General features: G+C 38.3%; 1 protein-coding gene across 2 annotated transcripts; it reads right to left on the reverse strand.

The window, feature by feature from the left end:
* Positions 1 to 1989: 1989 nt before the first annotated feature.
* ELOVL1 (ELOVL fatty acid elongase 1) lies at positions 1990 to 19119 on the reverse strand. Of its 2 annotated transcripts, XM_087929748.1 has the most exons (10): positions 19028 to 19119; positions 17745 to 17923; positions 11696 to 11786; positions 10615 to 10682; positions 7997 to 8187; positions 6638 to 6718; positions 6349 to 6405; positions 5855 to 5960; positions 4445 to 4581; positions 1990 to 4192 (listed from the first exon to the last, which is right to left on the reverse strand). In XM_087929748.1, exons 4-10 carry the CDS (start codon positions 10658 to 10660, stop codon positions 3947 to 3949), a joined length of 864 nt encoding a protein of 287 aa, XP_087785874.1. In that variant the 5' UTR covers positions 10661 to 10682; positions 11696 to 11786; positions 17745 to 17923; positions 19028 to 19119; the 3' UTR covers positions 1990 to 3946. The 2 variants fall into 2 exon arrangements, with proteins under 2 accessions (XP_087785874.1, XP_026562770.1); XM_026706985.2 differs by lacking the exon at positions 17745 to 17923.
* Between the last annotated feature and the right edge of the window lie 2809 nt (positions 19120 to 21928).

Here is a 21928-nt window from a genome sequence, read left to right on the forward strand (position 1 = left end):
AATTGACTATAATTTAACTTCCCTCTTCCACCCCTCTTGAGTTGTGGGACAGATTAGGTTTCAGAATTTAGATTTAACCTGAAATATTAATTTGGGATTTGAAATATGTTTTCAAGTCACAGCCTTGATGCAACATCCTGTTACGGAGCAACAGTTTTATTAAGAAATACATAACCGAATTTTTCTTCCCAACTATTTTTACCTTACCAAATAAACAGTTGTAAATTTGCTTAGCTGAACCCAGTAATTTTACTGAACTATTTGGACTGATATTTAAGATTGTTCTTCCAAAACCATTTTCTCTGAAATCAACCTCAACACTCCTGAGAGTTAATCTTTCCACTCCTTTGTTATTTTTTGCACTTCTTTTAAACTCAAGACATTCTAATATCCCAAATGCTGGTGGGTGAGTCTAGTCCTTCTGTAGGTTTTTTTTTTTTTTAGCCTCAATCAAATCAACTGTAACCCAAACAATTCTACAAATGATTTTACTGCCTACTGGTTGAGTGGAAACTGAAAAGCCAAACCAATCAATCAACACCAATATTAGCCTCAACTCATCTTCACCTCTTTTTAAAGATTCTTGGGGCTTATGTAAAAAATGCTGAAAATGATCTGTTATTAAATAATCAAAATGACAGACATTATTAAGAGAATTGCCGTTTGGGCAGATAAAATCTGTAGTGTAACTATTTTGACAACTGGTTGGGAGTCGGGCAGTGTACAAATTTAATAAAATGATGCAGTAAGGTTATAATTCAGATTACATGAATAAAATACATTTTAATAAAGATTCATGAGTTGGTCCTTCATCAATAGGGCAAATAAAGCATTAATATTTCAGTCTTATTTTGAAGTGTAGCCTATTACAGTTATCTTATGAAATCTATCCATAGTTATAGCTTAGTGAAGTTGCTTGTGCCCAAGGAGGTGTAAACACTTCTCTTCCCATATGTGATAAGAGTTCTCATGGATTTCATGTAGGTAGTTCCTGACTTAGGATCATTTGATCATTTGGGCCTGGAATAGGTTCTTTACGGCCTGTTGGGCATGTCTGCCCATCACAAAATATGCCATATACAGCCTTAGTCACATGATATTTTGGGTGCTAGGCAACTGGCTCAACTTTGTGATCAACTGCAATATCCCAGAGTCATCTCAATTTGCTAATTTTCCCTGCAAAAACACTCATGCTGAGGAACAGGTTAATATGACCAGTGTTCACTTAACAATTTGTATAATGATGGTGGTGATTTACTTAATGACCACAAAAAATGTAAAATTGAGTAGTCATCGAATGCCTCCATTTACAACCATGATAACTTATGACCGTAAATCAATCCCAATCGTACTTGTAAGTCAAGGACTACCTGAATGTCTACAACACTAGTCCTGTAGCAAGCTGAGACTACTGAAGCCTTAATTAGTCTTAGCAAACAATTCTGCTACCTACTCATTCAGAAAACTGCAGATAATCACACTCAAAATGTAGAGCAGTTAACTGTACATCCTGTTTAGAAGGCACATGGCTATTCAAAAATGCACCACCATCAGAAAGTCACTAGGGCAGGGGTGTCAAACTCACATCGGCAGGGCGGCATCATGTGACATTGGGACTTTTTTCCCCTTCACTAAACCAGGCATGGGCGTGGCCAGCACGTGACATATCTGGCCCACGGGCCAGGAGTTTGACAGCCGTACACTAGGGCAACATGAATCTTTATTTGATAAGTACTAAAATCAGCACTTGCAAAAAACGCTGAAAAAAATAACACTCCATAAGGGCCTGTTCATTAGATTTCATGTGAACCAATGATTCTTAGGACAGAAATTAACTTCAGGCTTATAAAAAAGGGCATTTTAGAATGAGTAAGCTATACTGCCTAATTTGGAACAGTGTCACTGTTGATTTTTCATCACCCTTGCATGATTATCATCAAATATTGATCCATTAAGTACAGTAAAAAATGTTGAGAGCAGGCACACATATAGGAGAACAAACAAGAATCTTTTACTTTTTCCAAATTGTACCCCTAAGTATCCTCTACATTGTAAAAGCTTCTCAGTCAAACATTGTATCAGTTTTAAAGGTTGCTATTAGCATTGGTTTAGGGTTTCTCAGACACAGGTGGAGAAACAGTACACAACAGGATAATCAGCGGTGGAAAGGTAAGTAGTGTTACAAAACCTATTTCAACCTAACAGTGAACTTTGCTTAAAGGCTTTTAAACAAGATTGCCTTCTTTCAGAATGGCCAGTGAATGTATCAAAATATTCTGGGTTATACAAATCTCTCCAATAGTATATACAGCATTGTTTATGGCACATAATCTAGATTCTGGGTTAGTCTACCCCAGCACTGAGGTAGAGAGACCAATACAAGTTTATTCTAACAACAAAAACATATTCTTAGTACCTTAGCTTTTTATATTCACCAATATATCCTTGCTTTCATATTTTGGCACTCTGAATTTAGGATGCAATACAGATCCAAGATCTGCTACTAAGATTACTTTTCCAATTTATTCTGTTGCAGAATTATTTTGTACTCCCCACACAACAGTATGTGTAGCTTTTTCACTTATTACACTCAACCTGACCACAGGCAATAGCACCAAGGACTACAGGTCTCTTCAAGCCCAGGATAATGCCCAGTAGTTGGAGCTTCACCAAGAACCTAAGCCAGTACACACAGGAAAGCATCTGGCCTGAAGGAGTGTCCATATAAGGAGAGAGAGAAATTAACACTGTCCTGCCTGGAACAGCAGACAGGACAAGCAAGAGCCAAGGACTTAAATGCTGCATGGAACTTTGAGTTGAAGGTATTCTATAGACCCATAAAACTAGGAAAAATTGAATTTGCAATTCCCGTGTTCTTGAGCAGAAATAATCTGATGCCTGACACCATGTACTGTGGATGAGCCAGGACAGAGCCGCCACTCTTCACAGGATTTTGATTTCAGTTTTTCAGCTCCTCTCATCTAGTAAACCAACTTCAACTAAGAGAGCAATTCATTGCAAGAAGCAGTAGACACTGGAACTGAAAATCAATATTAACATAGTACTTATAATAAAGTTCTTTTCGCACATCAGGCCCAACCAACAATGAGCAAGGCCTTGAAATCAAGAACAGAATGACTATTCTTTTTCTATCCATTTATTTCTGTGAATACAAATGGAAAAGTCAGGAGGGATATACCTCCTCTTGAGAAGTCCTCCCCAAAATTTAGATTATGGGGAGCCTCTGTTCTTTGGGGCAGATTCAATAATATTTTAAAAGGCACACAGAGCAATGGCATACAAGCTGAACAATAGGGTCCTATTTCTTCTCCCTGGGCCTCAGTGCAATAAGAGCTTGCAGTCATCAAGCCATATGGAGATTGAAGTCCAGAGTTATTGCTAAGGTCCTGGGATCAAAGCAGCTAAAGCTGCGGAGCAATGCCAAGAGAGGAATACAGCCAAGGCAATAAGACTTGCCTAGTAGTACCCCATCTGCACGCAGAGCAGGAGCAGTTTATCTCCAGGAGGAATTATTTCCCACCCCCAGCAAAAAGGGACTTACATTCAAGTAGGAAAGGAGTAGGAATGGCGGAACACAGAGAATTCACAAATGACAACACCAACTTAGGGAAAGCAAAGTAACAAAAATCCCCACCTAGATCACATTGGGTACACAGAATTAAGTGGATAAATGTGTCCCATCTGTCAGGGTTCTGCTTTGGTCCAGCTCTGAAGGAAGCCCAGCCCAGGGCAGACATAGGCACTTCGGAGGCCTTGGGCTGGATTCAGCACCGACAGCCCAGGCAGCCTGTCTCCCTTGGGGAAAGATGAAAGCAAGACGAGGGAAACAGGGCAGTTGGGAAGGTGGTTTGGAACTGCAAGATAACAGTCTGTAGGCACTTGATCTGGTTAAGAAGCCCAGATATGGAGCTAGTTGATCCTACCCTTAGTTGGCTTTGACTTTGCCATTAGCAATGGCACCATTCTCATGGAAGCCGTTTTGCTGAGGTTGTGTCATGAACTTGGGCAGACGCTTGCCTTTGGTATATGACTGGTACCAGAAGTTGGAGAAGAGAAGGAAGAAGATAACTCCATAAATCCAGATGAGGTGGATGAAGATTGGGAACTGATATTTGCAGTCAGGAATGAAGTAGTACTGGGAGATGTGGATGGAGACAAGCACAAACTGCAGCTAGAAACAGAAACAAGGCACAGATGAAATAAGTAAAGGTGATAGGTGGAGTTCCTTCTACTCACAGGCAATGATGGGAATGGAAGAAAAGGGAAATCTCAACATAGGCAACAAATATCAAATTAGGTTATAAAATTTCTATAATTAGCTATTCAAAAGAAACAGAATCAGACAAAGTGACCAAAGATGATTTGTACAAATGAATAAAAAATGCTGGCATAATTTCCCTGTCCTTTTCCCTTTGTTACTTACTAGTTGAATGGCAGTGATGTACTTCTTCCACCACAAGTACTTTTGGAAAGCAGGTCCTGCAGCTGAGAGCGCATAATAGAAGTACATCACAACATGTACCATACAGTTCACCATAGCATGGAAGGAGCCCATTCCTCCTGTAGAGTAACACAGAAAAGGAGAAAGGTAAACAAGTGAGGATGAATGACATAACTAGACCTTACAGTCTATATAAATATTAGAAAAACAAAGAAAATTCATTTGGGGCACCTGGGATCATGATCAAAATGGTAAGAAAAAAAAATGTCAGTAATTTGTATTCAGCAGATACCATCAAACATTTTTGCCTGTTATTAGTGTCATGCAGTCGCAGCCAAAATGGCGTCTGCTGGCCCCGACGATCAGCTGTGGAGAGCTGCGATTGCAAATGCCCACGCTGGAGTTACCTGGGTGAGCCAAAAAGTGCTTTTTGCATGTTGCTATTGTTGGCTGGGGCTCTAGGGCACACCCCCCCACAAGGGTGGGAGTTAGTTATAGAGCTGCTGCTCTATGCCAGGCTGGTTTGGGCTGTTATTGATGGTTCAGGGAAGCTGCATGATAACAGGGCAAGAAGAATAGACTTAGAAATCCTTCTGCTGCCTGTCTTCTACCTTTTTCAAACCTTTTGGAGAATCCACACTTCAGATGGAATGCTGCTTTGCAAAAACACGGAGCCAACCTTTACCACATCTCTATCAGGCCAAGACTGAGTCATGACTGGGGGCTTCCTGGCCCTGACAGAAAGATGCGTGGCAAAGATTGATGACTCAGTCTGTGGACAGAAAGGCTAGATCCGTGCTGGAGAACCAATGCCACACGTGCCGGAAGTGGCACGCAGAGCCATTCCCGCTAGCATGCAAGAGGTCACCTGGAAGAGTCCCACTTGCGTATGCGCATGTGTACCACCACCAGACAGCTGATTGTCGGGTATCTGGCATGCATGTGCAGGGGGTGGAGGGTGTGTGTGCAGGAGACACGCGTGCATGTGCAGTCCTACATTCTAATCACTGCATAATCATAGCTCTTCAAATATATGAAATAGCTAGGACTTGATGACAGAAAAATAAAAGAAGAGTTAATTTTAAAATCTACATATATCAAAACAGAAAGGTTTGAAAAGATTCAGGACTTCTACTATCCAAACATGACTTTAATGAAGAAAGCAGATGAGGGCAGATAGTTCAAAGTCCAAAACTGTCTTCTTGTTCCTGTAATATCCTGGATAGCCAAACTATATATTCAAGTACATATACCTATAATGAGAAGACACATATACTTCATGTATTCATGAGATACCATATTATAAAGAGACATATCTGAAAATATGTATGAATACAATTTTTTCAAATCTTGGAATCAAGTTCTAGAGTAAATCTCCCTTTAAAATCTCACCTGGACCAAATTTCACACCCCACCACCAGCTCCAGGGTAGCACTGAGTGGTGGAAAACATGCAGAAAGGTCACTTGTTCATTCTTTTTTCTTAGGATAAAGATCACCTGGAAACAACAATGCACTGTGAGATGTAGGTTTCAGGTTTTGGCTAGTGGTGTATTTATACAGATGTTCTAATTCATCTATACCAAATCTAAATTAGAGAAAAAAGACCACAATGCAGTCCTCAAAATATGGCCATGAAATTACTGCTACACAATCTTTTAAATATAACTGTATTTATCAGAACACATATAGCCCGACCTACCCAGAACATCCTGCTGCATAAATGCAGCAAAGTATGTAAAGATTGACCACTATAATTTTATAAGAATATAAATGCTGGAAGAATAAGTAGACTTGAGTGGCCACCATCTAAAGATACTGGGTGAAAAGCAATTATGCTTTAACTAGAAAAATACGATCAATCATAAGAAGTCCAGAGTCACTTACTGTATCCATCAGCTCAATGACTTTAGAGAAAATGAAGATCCATGCCACACGGACCATCTAGAGACAAGATAAGTGTCTTTTTACATTCTAGCCATCACAAAATTAAAAACCCATCTTTCCCTCCACTTTTCTCGCCCTTTATAGCCTCCCTTCTCAATTGTCTTCTTAGAACACCTTCACCAAAGGCTGTATTAAAAACTAAAGAAAAGAAACAGAACATGTAAAAGAAACATAGGAGTACAGGCAGAACAAAGGGAGGACAAGACAGGAAAACGAAAAACAAGCTTACCCGAAGAGCCCTGGGATCCTGGGATGTATCAACAGGGTCACACCTCCATGTATAACCATTTAGCCAGCCTGACATTAAAAACTACCCAAAAAAATGGTATTAGAACTCATCATTCCCAGTCCTCTTCTTCATTAAAACTACATTCCAATAACATCACAGTTCATAACAGCTTTCTTTTCTAGGTCTCATATGCTGAGCAGGGTCAGACCAAACATTACAACATTTTCAAATAAATATCAATGCATTTAATAACTAATATGCACATGTCTTTTTACTTGAGAAATTTTACTTCAAGTATTTTTAGTGAAGCAATGTTTTTTTCATATACTGCTACAATCCAAGCATTATAGACTTATTTTGAATTAACACCAAAGTAGATTTTTAAGATATAATTGTCATGTACTATATTTATCTCACTGAACAATACTAACTGATATAATTTGGAACAAAGAAAATGAAATATCAGTAATAACATTGTATTCTTCCATATCAAGACAAATCCCATATGTTATTCTACTTGGGAAAATGTGCATTCACAGTGAAACATAAAAGGATTCAGAGAAGTCATTCAGCATAACAGCTGGTAAAAATATGTGATCTTGTACGATAGTGGCCTATTAGTATAAATTCTGCTATCAATGTATAAAATGAGTTTGAATATTGACTATTAATAATTATTTACTGTTACAATGTCATTTGTACCATTCCTAGTACAAAATTTCAAAATTCATGGAAATAAGCCCCCTGTATTGCATCATATTTTTAATACCTACTATCTCAAATGTAAAACAAATGCTCTCATTTTGAGAAAACATTTCTAGGAAGTTTGAAGAACCTGAAATTTTCTGTTGAACTAAATCTTCTACCCAACTTTCGCTGATTGTATGTTTTAGGATAACTTTTTACATATTACAGAAAAGTAGTGAGGGCAAGTATAAATATTTCTATTTTCCTTGCTTATAGGTTCTAGATGTGAAAATGTTGCATCTGTCTCTTTCATAGAGAAGTTGTGTCTAAGTAAGAAAGAATAAATCTTTCCAACTTACTGCTAAAGCAGATAATTTGAACATGCAATAAATAGTGAGCTAGTGTGCTTTTTAGTCAGAAATTTGTGTTTTTTAATATAATTATTATATACAATTTAAATGTATGCTATATATTTAAAAACAAAAATAGGGGACTGCATTTTTGCAAAACTTTTAGAATAAGATAAAAGTTTCATATCTCTTTTCTGAACTCAAACTGTTTTAGATATGCAAAAGTAGAAAGAGACCTTGAAACTGATGTTGGAGAATCAGTGTAAGCAACAATTGTATATCTAAGAGCTACAGATAAAATTTAATACAGGGAGAAGCTTACCTCATAAACAATATAAATTGATAGTGCCATCAAAAAAGAATTATAAAGTATCATGAACTTCTTAAGGTTCACAGGTTTCCTGTTGGCCATGAGCCGTGGCCCCAGTGATAATACAAAATAGGCATAACCCAGTAAGATACCCATCAGAGGCCAAGGAGAATCCATAAGTGGATATGAAGCAATCCGAGGGTCTGTGAAAAAAAATATGTAAGGATCTTGCAATACATTGAATCTTTTGTTATCAGTAGCCAATGTACCTGGAGTAGACACGTTTTAGGGATAGTGGTATTTAAAGATTGTGAATCCTTTTGAAATTTGAACACTTCTGCATAAATATGACCTAAAACATGATCACTTATCCACACAAGTACTAAAACTACACAGAGAAAACCAAATTAAACAAATAAGACAAAAACATTATACTTGTGGATTGATTTATTGATGAAAATGATCCAAAGCTACATATTTGAATGTGGTAAAAGTATGTGAACTTTTGGAAGATTCATTTCAGGGGGAATTAAGAGTCAGGCACTTCAGTTAATGGGACAATAATCAGATGAAAGGGTAGGAGTTCTTGCCTATTGAAAGAACAGAATTAGGGATATTCATTATCAAATAAATTACCAAACTTTCCAAAGAGTTTGGACTCCATCAGTCCATTTTCAGGCAAGATATACACCGTCATTGTACAAATGGAAACACTTCATTACTAATGTTATCCTCCCCAGGAATGTTCAGCTAGCCAAGTTCACACTAAAAGCAGTGTCTAATATTCCAAAAGAACTCAAAGAACCCAAGAGTAATGTCCAAGGAACTAAAGGCCTCTTGCATTGGTGAATGTCAGCATTCATAAGACCACAAAACTCCGGATAGCCAATATAGTAGACAGTACAAAAGACATTGTTTTGATGCAACTAGTAGTTGGGCAGATTTTACAGTTCTCTTTTCCATAAGGGTGGAGGAAACAATAGCATATGACTATAATGACAGTAACTAATATTCACATTTATTTAACGAATGTTTATATTTTAAAAAATTGTAAGAGCCTCAGCATCCGAATGGGATAGGGACAGCATAAAATGCAAGGTAGAGATAATGATAATAATGGACACTTTCTGTCCCTTTCCAAGGTTGTTTAATTGAATCTTCTTAATTTTCTTCTAGTTGTTATAGGCAACAGCAAAATCACAATGTTTAACTTTCATATCCTGTCATAGAAAAAAATCATTCTATAAATCAGACGACAGGACTACAACTTCTTGCTATGCTGTTTCTGCCAAGGGAAGGCCAAATTTGTATTCTCAATATTAGTTCTGTCATTATAGTTTTGACAATTAGCCAAAGGTCTTGTGCCAGTGCTGGATGAAGGAGGTCCCCTCACATTGACTGATAGTGCCAGCTCCAGCCACTACAAAGATTGGCTTTTTTAGAATGATTCAGAAAGAGGGACAAGTGTTGGCGCTCTGAAAACTTTGGTAGGCAGGACAAATACTTATCAGCCTTAGCCAAAGGTGTCCCTATCTTGTGCTGTGCTACTCAGCTGTCACCTCCTTTTTTTGTCTGCTAATTGTGCAGGCTGGAATGTCCCATTATTTTCATGGATATTTCAAGAAGAGACGTTGCACACAGAATGGACCAGGGCCATATCTAGTATGAAAATTGTTTTAAAAAAACAACACAATTTTCCTATGTCATTTCATGGCTTCATTTTTCTACACATAATACATATACTTTAGCCAAAAAGTTGTTTTAATTTCCACAGAGAAATTGTGTGCATCGCAGGGTGGCAAGGAGATAACCATTACTCTCCCCAAAGAATGTTGTTGCTCATCTATAGTTTGCGAAAGACCATATGGATAATCCAAAAAAGGCTATTGGATGAAATTCTATGGAGAAATTAGACTAATATAAAACTTTTGCGCTTAAATAAAAAGTATTAAGTTTTGCAAAAGACAAATGCTGCATTCTACCCTAAGAACCTTGTCCCATGTGTGAAATATGGTGCTGATAATATCACAGTTTGGGCTTGCTTTGTTGACTCTGGACCAGGATGGCTTGCCATTATTGATGGAATTTTGAATTCTGAATTGTACTGGCAAATTCTACAGGAAAATGTCAGGGCATCTGTATGTGAACTGAACCTCAAGAGGAAGTGGTTATGCAGCAAGACAAAAACCCCAAAACCCAATCATACAACCAAAAAATGGTTACAGTAGAAGAAAGTTAATGTTTTCGAATGGTCAAGTCAAAGTCTTAAACTTAAGCCTGTAGAAATATTGTGAAAGACCTAAAATGAGCAGTTCATGCAAGGGAGCCCACCAATATCCCTGAGTTGAAGCTGCTCTGTAAGGAGGAATGGGCTAAATTCCTCTAAGACAATATACAGAACTGATCAACAGTTATTGGAAATATTTATTTGTAGTTATTGCTGCTCAAGGGAAACACTCCAATTATTAAAATACTGAAAGCAAAACTTTTGCAACACAGAAATATGTAGCTTTGGATCCTCTTCCTCAGTAAATTCAATTACCAGTCTAAATTTGTTTCCTTTTGGGGGAGGAAAAGGAGTAAAAAGAAAACAAAAAATAGTTTCAGTTATTCGGCTAAGATCAGCTCACCTGCTCCCTTCATGAATTCTCGATAGTTGTTCACCAACACTTCCATGGTAACAATATTAGTTGCTGTTCTGCATAAGAAGTGAAATGTTAATCAATGCCTAAGAACTGGACAACCTGCAAATCATGCTTTTATTTGGATGCAAGTAATGAATAGTTCTGTATTATTACCCAATTCTCAACAAAGCATAATTACTTTTGGGATGAAATAAATGATTTAATTCTTGTTTTCGCTGAACACATCTAGGATTTTTTTTCTATGAATGATTTTGACAGTACTGATAGCAAATACTGACAAGTAAAAAAAGTACAAGTAAAACAAAGCTGTTCAGACACACTCAATCTAGAACTTGTGGTCTGTAGGCCACATGTGGTCCTGGACAGCTAGTAATGTGGCATAAAGCAATTTATCTTCACTCAATTCACCTAGGCAAGCCTAAATGTTGGACACACCTGGTCTACAAACCCATCTAGAAAAAAATTATAATCAGTTTATTCATAGTATACAGGTAAAGGTCAAATAATACCCTAACCTGGTTCAAATGGACAGAAAATAATACATGCTATATAAACGGAAGTATATGTTATCTCAGACTTTACAGCAGTAAGGCCAAAATAAAAAATGCTACCGTTACTTTCTGAAATTTATTTTGTTGATCAACCAAACAGGTTATATATCAGAGCAGCTAAGGCTTTTAGGACACCATGTTATAGAAGTACTCTAATATGACTAAAATATATATATTTAAGCAGCCAACCTTAGAAACAGAGCACACAGTAAGAAAAATCACAAATCATTTTCTAAAATATTATTTTTCGTATAGTGACTCAACCTAGAAAGATGCTAAGAAAAACTAATACATCCAGCCACAATACAGATAGTTCAAAATAAGCTGTTACTGATGTGAAAGGAACCAACAGTATCAGTATACATCATACAACAAGAACAAACAAGGGAATTTAGAACAGCCTTACTTTGAGAGGATCCAGCCTTTTTTTTTTTTTTTTTTTAGAATTTATGAAGGAATGAACAGTGAAAGATCAAGACAAGCTTAGGACCAAGAAAAAAATTGGGAAAACATACCAGAAGTCTGGTGGTGTCAAGTTGCCAATTGTTCTTGGCTTCTCTGAGTTTCGGAAATTTATCAGGCAAGACCAGGAAGAACAGAACCACCCTAAAAGTACAATAGAGATAGAAGATCAAGATAAACAGTCCACATCAATTATATTTATTTGTTTGTTTGTTTATTTATTGAATTTATATTGCCGCCCATTTTCCCATGGTGACTCAAGGCGGCTTACAGAATGTAAAACCATATTTAAAATAAAAAACAATGTAGCTCTTTCCTGTTTCTATTATTATACATAAGAATATACACTGACAGTGAAGCTAAGATAGAAGTACAAATAAAGTTACTTTAAAATATCTAAAGCAGGCATGTCCAATCTTTTGGCTTGTCTGGACCACATTGAATGAAGAATTGTCTTATCCAAATAGAAGATATATAATATAATTAAGATATATAAATGCACATAATGATGATGATGATAATGATGATGATGATGTGGCTGTCCAGGGCTAGCTGTCCAGGGCTATGTGGCCCACAGGCTGTGGGTTGGACATGCCTGCTCTAAAGTATAATGTCCGCATGAAAGGAAGATTTCACTTTTTCCCCTGAAACAATTCACCTTTAAAATGGGAGGCACATCATAGATTTGGTGTGAATATGGGAAATGAGAGAAGTTTTTTTCTGCCCAAACATTCATGATTCATCCATGCAGTTTTATAAAATTCCTTTAAGCCAAAATACATTTTTATCTCCCAACCTACCCATTCGCAGGTGGTCCCTATATCTGGCTACACTCCAATGCAAACTCTCCCCACTATTCAAATCATGGCAACTGCTGTTGAATTGATGTGGAGGAATATGGTGGTTTCTTAAAGAGAAACCAAGTTTCCTATCTTTCCATGTCTAATAATCTGTACTCCACTGAAGCAATAGGGCAAAACTTGATCTGAACAATAGGAAATGGCTACTCCTTGTTGATTCACTGGTATATAACGCTAGAGTTTATTCTCCTGAATAAGTAGCTCTGAGAGCTGAACGCAGCACTTGAGGGGCACATATTGCATAAATACTGTAGGCATGTAGTTCCTTGAGAGATTAAGGAAACAGAATCTGTATGCTTTTGTATTTAATAGGAAACTAATTACTGAGATATCAGTAATAAGTACTCTCAGCATTGATTTCCCACTGGGCACTCTGTACTATAATGAGTTACATTTCCCTGTTTAGAGATGATTAAATGAGCATGTCTGTTCAAAGGCTAAGATTTAATCAGGTCTAAATATTTCTTTTTTTACATATTACAGAGAGAAAGGAGGAGAAATTAAATGCCCAATATACTTTCCTGCATAATCAGTAGAATACAGAGATTGAGCTGTCACTGCCCCACATGGGCTCAACCTGCTCAGCCTGTTTGGGAGCTGGAGGGAATTCTGCTCAGCATTCTGCCACATAAGCAGCCCAGCCCCATTTCTAGTCTATGGTGCAATTGTGTCATACAAACACCCAGACCAAGAATACAGCACAGTTCTTATGTGGTATTCTCAAAAGCCTATTCCTATACACTGTGTAGCCATATAATATTGTCTGGATACCATTCTGCCCTGGCACCAGTGTGTACCAAAGCACTGAACAGGTCAGACTGGAACAGTGCAGTGGGAATTTTCACTAGCAACATTCTACAGGTTGCTAAAATGGCTTTGAAATTGAAAGCCCTCCCCCACCCCTCACTGGTTTGAGAAGAAAAATGTTTTAGTTGACATCTGCTCACTAAAATTAAACTGCCATCAACTTTAGGTAGAAGAAAGAATGTAACACAATTCTACTGCTATAGAATTGAAACCACGGGGGTAAAAGGAGACAGAAAATCATCTCTCCTCCCATCACATGCAATAGAGCAGATCTGGATATCTACATAGGAACATGTTCACCATGCATTTTCCAACTGGAATCACAGAAATGTTAATTGGAACTACATACTGAAATAAAGCTCAGTGTGCTTCAGCATCTATTATTGTAATCTAATGCCCAAATTCCAGCTCCACCCACCTGTATAAACAGTATTCTGGCAAAACTATAACATGACACATCAAGCCCATAGCTTGGCTGCATCTTCAACCCACTGACATTCTGAAGTCAACAGCACAAAACCCCACACCCACATGAGTTGCTTGCATAGAAGTGTTGTGCCTGGTACTGCCACGCACATGGATGCAGAGAAGAATCTCTCAATAGTATATTGATGCATAGAGATGGAGGAGGGGATTGGAATCCTTCTTGCCCTGCCAAGTGAGGTTGTGCAGAACATCCAGATCAGTGGGGAAAAGTACCCTTGAAATGGAAGACAACACTGAAAACAGAAGTTCCAACTCCAATTTTATATTCAGAGCAATATGCTGACCACAAACCATACGTGCTAATTTCCACTAGTTCAACTGTATATCCATTAGATTGCTACTTCCTTTAGAATAAGTCAGGGTTTTTTAAATAAATATTTTCCCTAGTTCAGTGAAGTACTATACAGCAGGCTACAATAAAACAGAACTGCCTTAACAGTACTAATAGATTATAAAGGCCAACATGTTCTAACCATCATATAAAATTATATAATCTAAAGCTTGCAATAGAGGAATAAACTGATCAAGTCAAAAAAAATAGTATAGAGCTGCCCTTTGAAAGACTGTTATGTCCAAAGAGAGAAGTAAATGGGCTCTATTTCAATCATATTCTCCTCTGAAATCTACACTATTAACAGTTCTTAGTAAGTCTAAATCCTTTCAAATTTCCTGCAGGCCACATTTTGATAATGTTGGTGACATCTAGTGACATAGGCCCAGAAAGGGGATCTAAAATATATTTTTGTGAAGGAGACCATTTTTTTCCAATTCAGTAAAACGTAATCACATTTGAATAAAAATAAAAGATAAGCTATTATTTGCAATAATAATCAGGTCAATCTATTAAATATTAGCAATCACGAATGTTGGCTTACCATCAGAAACCAAGCTAGCCTGATTTATTTATTTCTATTTGTTTATCTGTATCCCACCTTTATGATTTTTGCAAATAAGTCAAAGCGGCAAACATACCCAACACACCTTCCTCCTATTTTCCCCAGAGCAGCAACCCCGTTTGTCTGAGAGTGTGTGTGACTGCCCCAAGGTCACCCAGCCTGCTGTCATGGCTAAGACAATACTTAAACTCATGGTTTCTTGCTTTCTAGCCTAGTACCTTAACTATTAGCCCAAACTGGCTCTCATTTAACTTCAAGAGTGTTTACTAAACTTTAGTATAGGAGCAACTGTTGCTACACCCTGCTACCCCTTCTCCAGGTAGAAATCACAGAGATTGTGTCAATAATAAAAGTCACATGTATTTCCTTAGTGATAATCCAGAATTGAGCAGGTAGCGATCCTACCTGCCTTAAGGCAAACAACATTTCATTGTAATTGAACTGCTGTTGGTCCTGCAATTAAAACTTTGGAGTCCTCAAATACTGAGGTCTCTTTTTAGAGTAATGTTTTCGACGTGGGAAAGAATGAGCAAAAGCCATTCACCAATTTCATCCCATGTATTCACCTCCTGTAAAATTAATGACTTCCACCTAAATCCTAGGCAGTATCTTGTGAATTAATAGAAAGCTGCACTATTTAGAAAGCCATCTAAAACACTGTATATAAACATAATGCATATTAGCAGTTTCCTACTAATGATTGCTCCAGGACAAATACAAGTAGGTCCTTGACTCAAAGAGGAGTCTTTATGGAGTAAGCACGAGTCTTTAATGGGCAGGGGGTTGAAAAAAATGCATCTGCTCCAGGTAACCGGCAAGGCATAAGCCATAGTTAGACTGAGAGAGGGATTTAATACCTAAACAATTGATAAAATCTCTAAGATACACAAAATATTTTTTCTGCTTTTATTTACCAGCATGCCAATTCATATTAAGTTCCCTGTACATGATTTTGACAAAAACTACTCTACTACATAATCTCCTAGACAAGAAGCATGCTTGGCTCCTTTCCTTAATCATTTACAGTTCAAGTGCATGCTGGGATCTATACATTCATATGGCAGATGGTTTCAACTATTAATGAAATAACCCCTGAGATACCCACAGAGACTTATTTTACAGAACTCGACATACGCTCCTAAATCTGCACTTGGACAATCACCCAGACCAGAAGGTGAGAGTTCCCCAGTGAATACTACAGAATTACAAACATCACTTAAAAATTACATGCATACTTTAATCTGCTCTGTTTCCATAAAACACAATTTAACTTTTTATCTAAAGACTCTAACATATCAACTGAATTTTTATTTTTCTGAGCTTTCAGAGAGTCATTTATGAACAGATGCATTTTATTCAAGTTACATTTTAAGCCCACTATCCTCCACGAGTTCCCCTGCTATGCTTTTGTCTTATTTTTCATATAGTATATACAAATGAGGAAAAATTATATGCATTTTTCCTTGGCCATACTTTTCCATGGCTTTTATTACTACTTCAATAGGCTCCTACATGCTACAGCATTGTAAAATAATAAAGGGACTGGAGGAAGCACATTTCTCCCAATTTCATCTGTTTCAGAACGGTGAAGGAGGAAATGTGATAGGGCATATCAGAACAAATAGCTGGAACTGCATTCAAAACTATTAAAAAGCAATATGTGCCTACATCAATATTAGACAGGCAGGTGAGCAGTGTCTTCTTCTATAGAATGGTGACATTTAAAAATACAAGATGCATAATTTGAGTTTAGTGGGAAATAAATTAATGAAAATACCAGTAGTCAGTGGAAGACTACAAGTGATAATTAATTTAAATTTAAAATTAATTTCCCTAAAATACTTTCGCCATAGTGTCTTTGATGTAATTGAGGTGTCAGCTAAGCACAGTCATTTGCCAGTAATGTGCCCTCCCGCACAACTACATTCCACATACTCAACTCTTGACAGGAATCAGGCATACAAGCTGGGCAGAAAAAGTTTACAGGCCACCTCAATCAGAAGTAATTATTTGTATCGGGAAGAAAACTGACTGAATAACTTCTCCTTGCACAATCCATTCACTCATGATCTGATATCTTCATGAAACGTTAAGAACTCCAAACTTAGGATAAAAGCAGCCCAGCAAAGAAAATAGTTGCTATTGTACTTAGTTGGGATTTTGTGTGGATATAAAATAGTTCTAACAAATAAATAGCAATAACATATTCCATTTTAAATATTGCATTTACTGTGAAGTCAGTTTTAAATATTTTTATCTCTAACTGAGCATACAGCTGTCTTGATATACAACTGAAATAAAGTAGAACAATCTATGGCACCTCTGCCTACTGAATCTAAAATATAAGATTTGATTATATATTTAATTCATATCACATACATTTTTCTCATGTCTCAGCTTCACTATTCCTAATGTACATAAACAGGAGCTAACTTTGGAACAGAAAGTTCCTCTAACTTTGTATGGCGGGGAGAATAGAAATTTAAGTTGACAAAAACAAGAAAAAAATTAAGCATTCTATGAATCTTTTGTTTTAAAACCTTTTAAAAACTCAAAGAAACTGTGCATTTGATTTTGATTTGATAATTTGAATAGTTCAAGAATAGCTTTAAACTGAAAGGTGGGAAGTATTGTTACATCTAAATGTAAACTTCATAAACATGTTATGTTTAATACAGAATGTTAAAAAATTAAAAATGCAAAAATTTCCAATACATTTTTCTGAGCCTGAGATATTTTTCCAAATTCCAACATCAGCATCAGCCTACTAAGAAGAGAGTAACCCTTTTGTTCTGTTCCAATGAAAATATAGTGTTGCAATAAAAATTAATTATTATGCATGTAACAAATACATCCATTATGGTATAACTTTCCTGTACCTTGATCAGATATGATGAAGAGTCTCTAAAGGTTGTGACACAAAATATTGTTAATCTTTATAGTATCTCAGAAAATTTTCAGCACTGTACTTTGAGGGAATCAACTTGGGTAATGACTTGGCAAGCAATTTAACACACAGCTGTATAATGTGCAAGATATGAGAAATCACTGACCATTGCAAATTCTTGTCAAATGCATGCATCAGTTGTTGGTTTTTTTTGTTCTAATCAAATTCGGTTTTTGTTATGTTTGGTGCTCAGAACATCTTACATAGATGTGTAGTCAGTCATATTAATAAATCATTTCTTCCTTCATTCCGTATATGAGAACAATGTGAGCATTGAGGTTTTCTCTTATCACCATACATTTGAAAAGAAAGGAAAACAAAGATGGAAGAGGAGCAGATGATTAACTTCCTTCTGTCTCTTTCTAACTTCATGGTGAGCTATAAACTATTGCTTACACATATTGTTTCTCCTGCAGAAACTTTCTGTTCCTTTTTACAATTAATCCTATTTCGGAAAATGATTTTTCTAAGGATAGCAAACAAGAAGGGAAAAAAGGAAGAGAAGAAAACGATGTACAAGAAATGAATGGTTAAATTCAACTTCAGCATTCACCTAAAGGGGGGAAGGGATCTAAAGGAAGTCTATTGATGCCAGTGGCACCAAACCGAAATTCCTATGCTTTTAACAGCTACATATCAACGTTAGATTGTTTTATTTATTATCGCACTGCCAGGATTACAAAAAGCCTCCCCTATTGAACGTCTGTCTGTCACACTGACGTCAGAAGCCCTTGAGTTTGTGTACGCTGAGGGGGAAAAGGGTGTATTTCGATTAGCAACCGTCCCTCCTTCCCTATTTTTACGATTCGACCGTTTTGCCTCAGATTAATCCGTCACGAAGACCGGGGCGAATAGGGGTGCTCCCTCAACTAGCTTCAGTCTCTCCGGCCCCATTTCTCTTAACGAATATACTCTCGGCCTCTTCTGCAGCAACATCCCGTCGTCGTCGTGGTGGTGTCCCCGCCGCCTCTTGCCCCCATTTTTCAAACCGTTGCGGTAAGCGAACCCGTGCTAGAGTATTTCTCTGAGAAAGGAAATTTGCCCAGCTCCCGTTGCTTTCAAGCAGCAGCCTCCGGGAGCTCTGCTCCTGTCAAGTCGGCCTGCGTCACGCGCGCTGCGGGCAGGCGGGAGAGGAAATGGCTTGCCCGCCGGCTAAGCGAAAAGGAGGGCGGGGGAAAGCTCTCGGGAACGCGGACTGGGAGAAGGTGGCGAGATCGGTCCCAAGCCCGCAGCGAATAGGGTGTGGCAGCCGGGGAATGCAAGAACGGGGAGGGAGGCAGCCGCCTTAAGCCGGACAGGATGTGCGGCTCTCTCTTGCAGGCCCCGAAAAGCCTCGTAAAAAGTATCGAGAAATCTCTCCCCACCCCCCACTTGGACGAGCGCACTCACCCGCCGGTGGATCTAAGAAACGGGAGGAAAACGGCGCGTCCCTGAGAGCGGTTCCAGCACGTCTTCCTTCTCGATGGACCCGCTTCGGAGTCACCCCAGAGTTAAAGGGGACCGCCCCGAGCGTTCCTCTGCCGGCGATTGGCAGAGCCACGCTGACTATGATTTACCTCACTGAGGAGGAGCCAGCGGTCGGGCTGCCACGGAGGGGAGCGCTCTGACAGGTTGATAGGCCAACAGCTCCCGGTGGGTGGTGAACGGTGGGGAGGCCGCGCTTCCGATTGGAGGGACGTTTCTGTCGGCCTCTTCGTCAAGTCTCGCCCAGGCTCCGGAGGAGGGCTGGGAGAAACCTGCCTGACTCAGGAATTGGCTCGTGAGAGTTTTTGGTCCACCACGCCATTCTGGGCCGTTTGGGTGGAAGTGTAATGGGAGCCGTGCACGAGAACCCGTGGAATAAACGTTTCCCGTCCTTAAATTTCAAATAATTGCCTTCTCAGGCCGGGGACCTGGTTGAAATCCTACCCCACAGTCTGCCTCTAAACGTGATCTGAAAACGGCTTGAAAATAATAAATCGTTTGTATTATTCAACCCAGTTTAGCAATCCATTACGGTTTGATAAATCTGATGATTGATGATGTTGATGTAGCTTCTTAGCAGCCTCACAGTTTTAATCTTGTATATCCCAAACCAGGCCCACAGATCTTTGTAATCCATTGACTGTAACTATAATTTTGGTGTTAAGTGTTTAAGAATGCTGAGAATACAGTGGGCACCCAAGAAAGCAAACAAACAGATCATTGAACAAATCATCCCAGAGTTCTGATTCAGGACACAGATGACCAAGCTCAAATTATCATACTTTGGATCCAATATCAAGGCATGCCTCTCAGAAGGCTCTAATATTGTGTAAGGTGCAAGGAAAGAATGATCAAAGGCGATCCTTCTTTCCTTGCACCTTTCACAATATTAGAGCCTTCTGGGAGGCATGCCTTGATATTGGATCCAAAGTATGATAATTTGAGCTTGGTCATCTGTGTCCCGAATCAGAACTCTGGGATGATTTGTTCAATGAAGTGTTTGTTTGCTTTCTTGGGTGCCCACTGTATTCTCAGCATTCTTAAACACTTAACACCAAAATATCGTTACTCTTTCCATCCTGCTTCTTCAAAGTCCATCTTTGGACTTCTATCTTTCATTTTCATACCCTTAAGGGGAAAAAGTGACTCCCCTCCATTGTGTTAAGTGTTGTCCCCAAAACTGGGCTCTTGCTTGGTGTCGAAGCTGATAAGTCACCGGACACAAGGTGTGGTACAAAATTATGCTTTTATGGCTCAAAAGCTAACCAAGGGCCTCTATTAGAATCTTACAGCAATTTTTATAGTCAAGGGGTGGTTGCATACAACCTTTGCCCTTCCCCTAATAATGCCTGCATAACAGATAACATTGATTGGTTATTGGGATCTCAGCCCTCTACAAAGCTAAACGCTGCATCACATTTGTTTCATCCCAGGTCATGGATATCTTGCAAAGTGTCCTAGGTTCATGTGGTTTTTGAGTTTTTTCTTATAAGCAAGTTATTCTTGTTCCTAATATCCTGGCTAGTGGTTTAAGGTGCTAACTTCTGCCTTGCTAAGAATGTGCAGTTCCAACCTATTTCCTATTGCAGAACAGCTCAAGGTAGCACCCCTCCTCCTGCGATCCCCCCCCTTTCTGCAGAGAAAAGTAAAAGCAGTTTTAAATCTTTGTCTGAGGCAGCACCCCCACTCCCCCGTGACCACTCTCTTTCTGTAGAGAAGGACAGGAAGGAGCAAGGCTGCTTAAGGCACAGAAATGATAAAAGAAAATGTTTTATCAGAATTCATATTCCTCACTCTCATGTCCATTCCATCCATACCTGGGTCCTATCTTCATATATGACCCTTCCTCTGATCCCCAGGACCTCCTCTGTACATACATTCCATCATCTAATTCTTCATTAGTGTGCCTGGTAGATTTAGCAAGGCCATTTATGGTACTACAATTGCTTAATAGAATGTATACATTGGCTTAATAGAGTACATTTCAATTGCAGTTTATCTAGAAAGGCTTGAAACAGCTCACCAATCAAAACATAATTTCACAATACATTTAATGTAATATGATTCCATATAAGGGTTTATTTGTATTTCTTTGTTACCATCATTGTCTTATCGTTTTATTAGGAAGAAGTTATACAGCACATGGAGATCTTCATAATAGCCATACAGCAACTATCATAGGTTGATATAAGACAAAGTGATCCAATGAGTTTCCATGGTTGATGATGGTAGGTTTGAATTTGAATTTTGAGCCTGCCTTTGACTTGAATATAATCATAAAAATTTGGAATGAAGTAGAATTAGAGCAAAACTGCTAAAGGTAAACTTAAGGAAAAACCAAATCAAAGACAAAACAATTGAAAAAAATATAACATTATGAAACTGTCATCTGAACCTCTATAACTGTCTGGTTTGGTTCTGCAACTCAACAGGACAGACACAGACTTCAGGGGATAATTAGGACTGCAGAAAAAACAATTACTACCAACCTCCCTTCCATCAAGGGAGGACTGTATACTGCCTGAGTCAAAAAGAGGGCTGTGAAAATATTTACAGGCCCCTCACATCCCGGACATAAACTGTTTCAACTCCTACCCTCAAAACGACGCTATAGAGCACTGCACACCAGAACAACTAGACACAAGAACAGTTTTTTCCCAAATGCCATCACTCTGCTAAACAAATAATTCCCTCAACCTTGTTCAACTATTTACAAAGTCTGCACTACTATTACTATTAACCTTCTCATCACTCCTTATCACCCATCCATTCCCACTTGTGACTGTATGACTGTAATTTTGTCGCTTGTATCCTTACGATCTACAT

This window comes from Pseudonaja textilis, chromosome 3 (genome assembly GCF_049901715.1).
Source record: "Pseudonaja textilis isolate UNSWEBS1 chromosome 3, rPseTex1.2, whole genome shotgun sequence".
NCBI classification, from domain to species: Eukaryota; Metazoa; Chordata; class Lepidosauria; order Squamata; family Elapidae; genus Pseudonaja; species Pseudonaja textilis.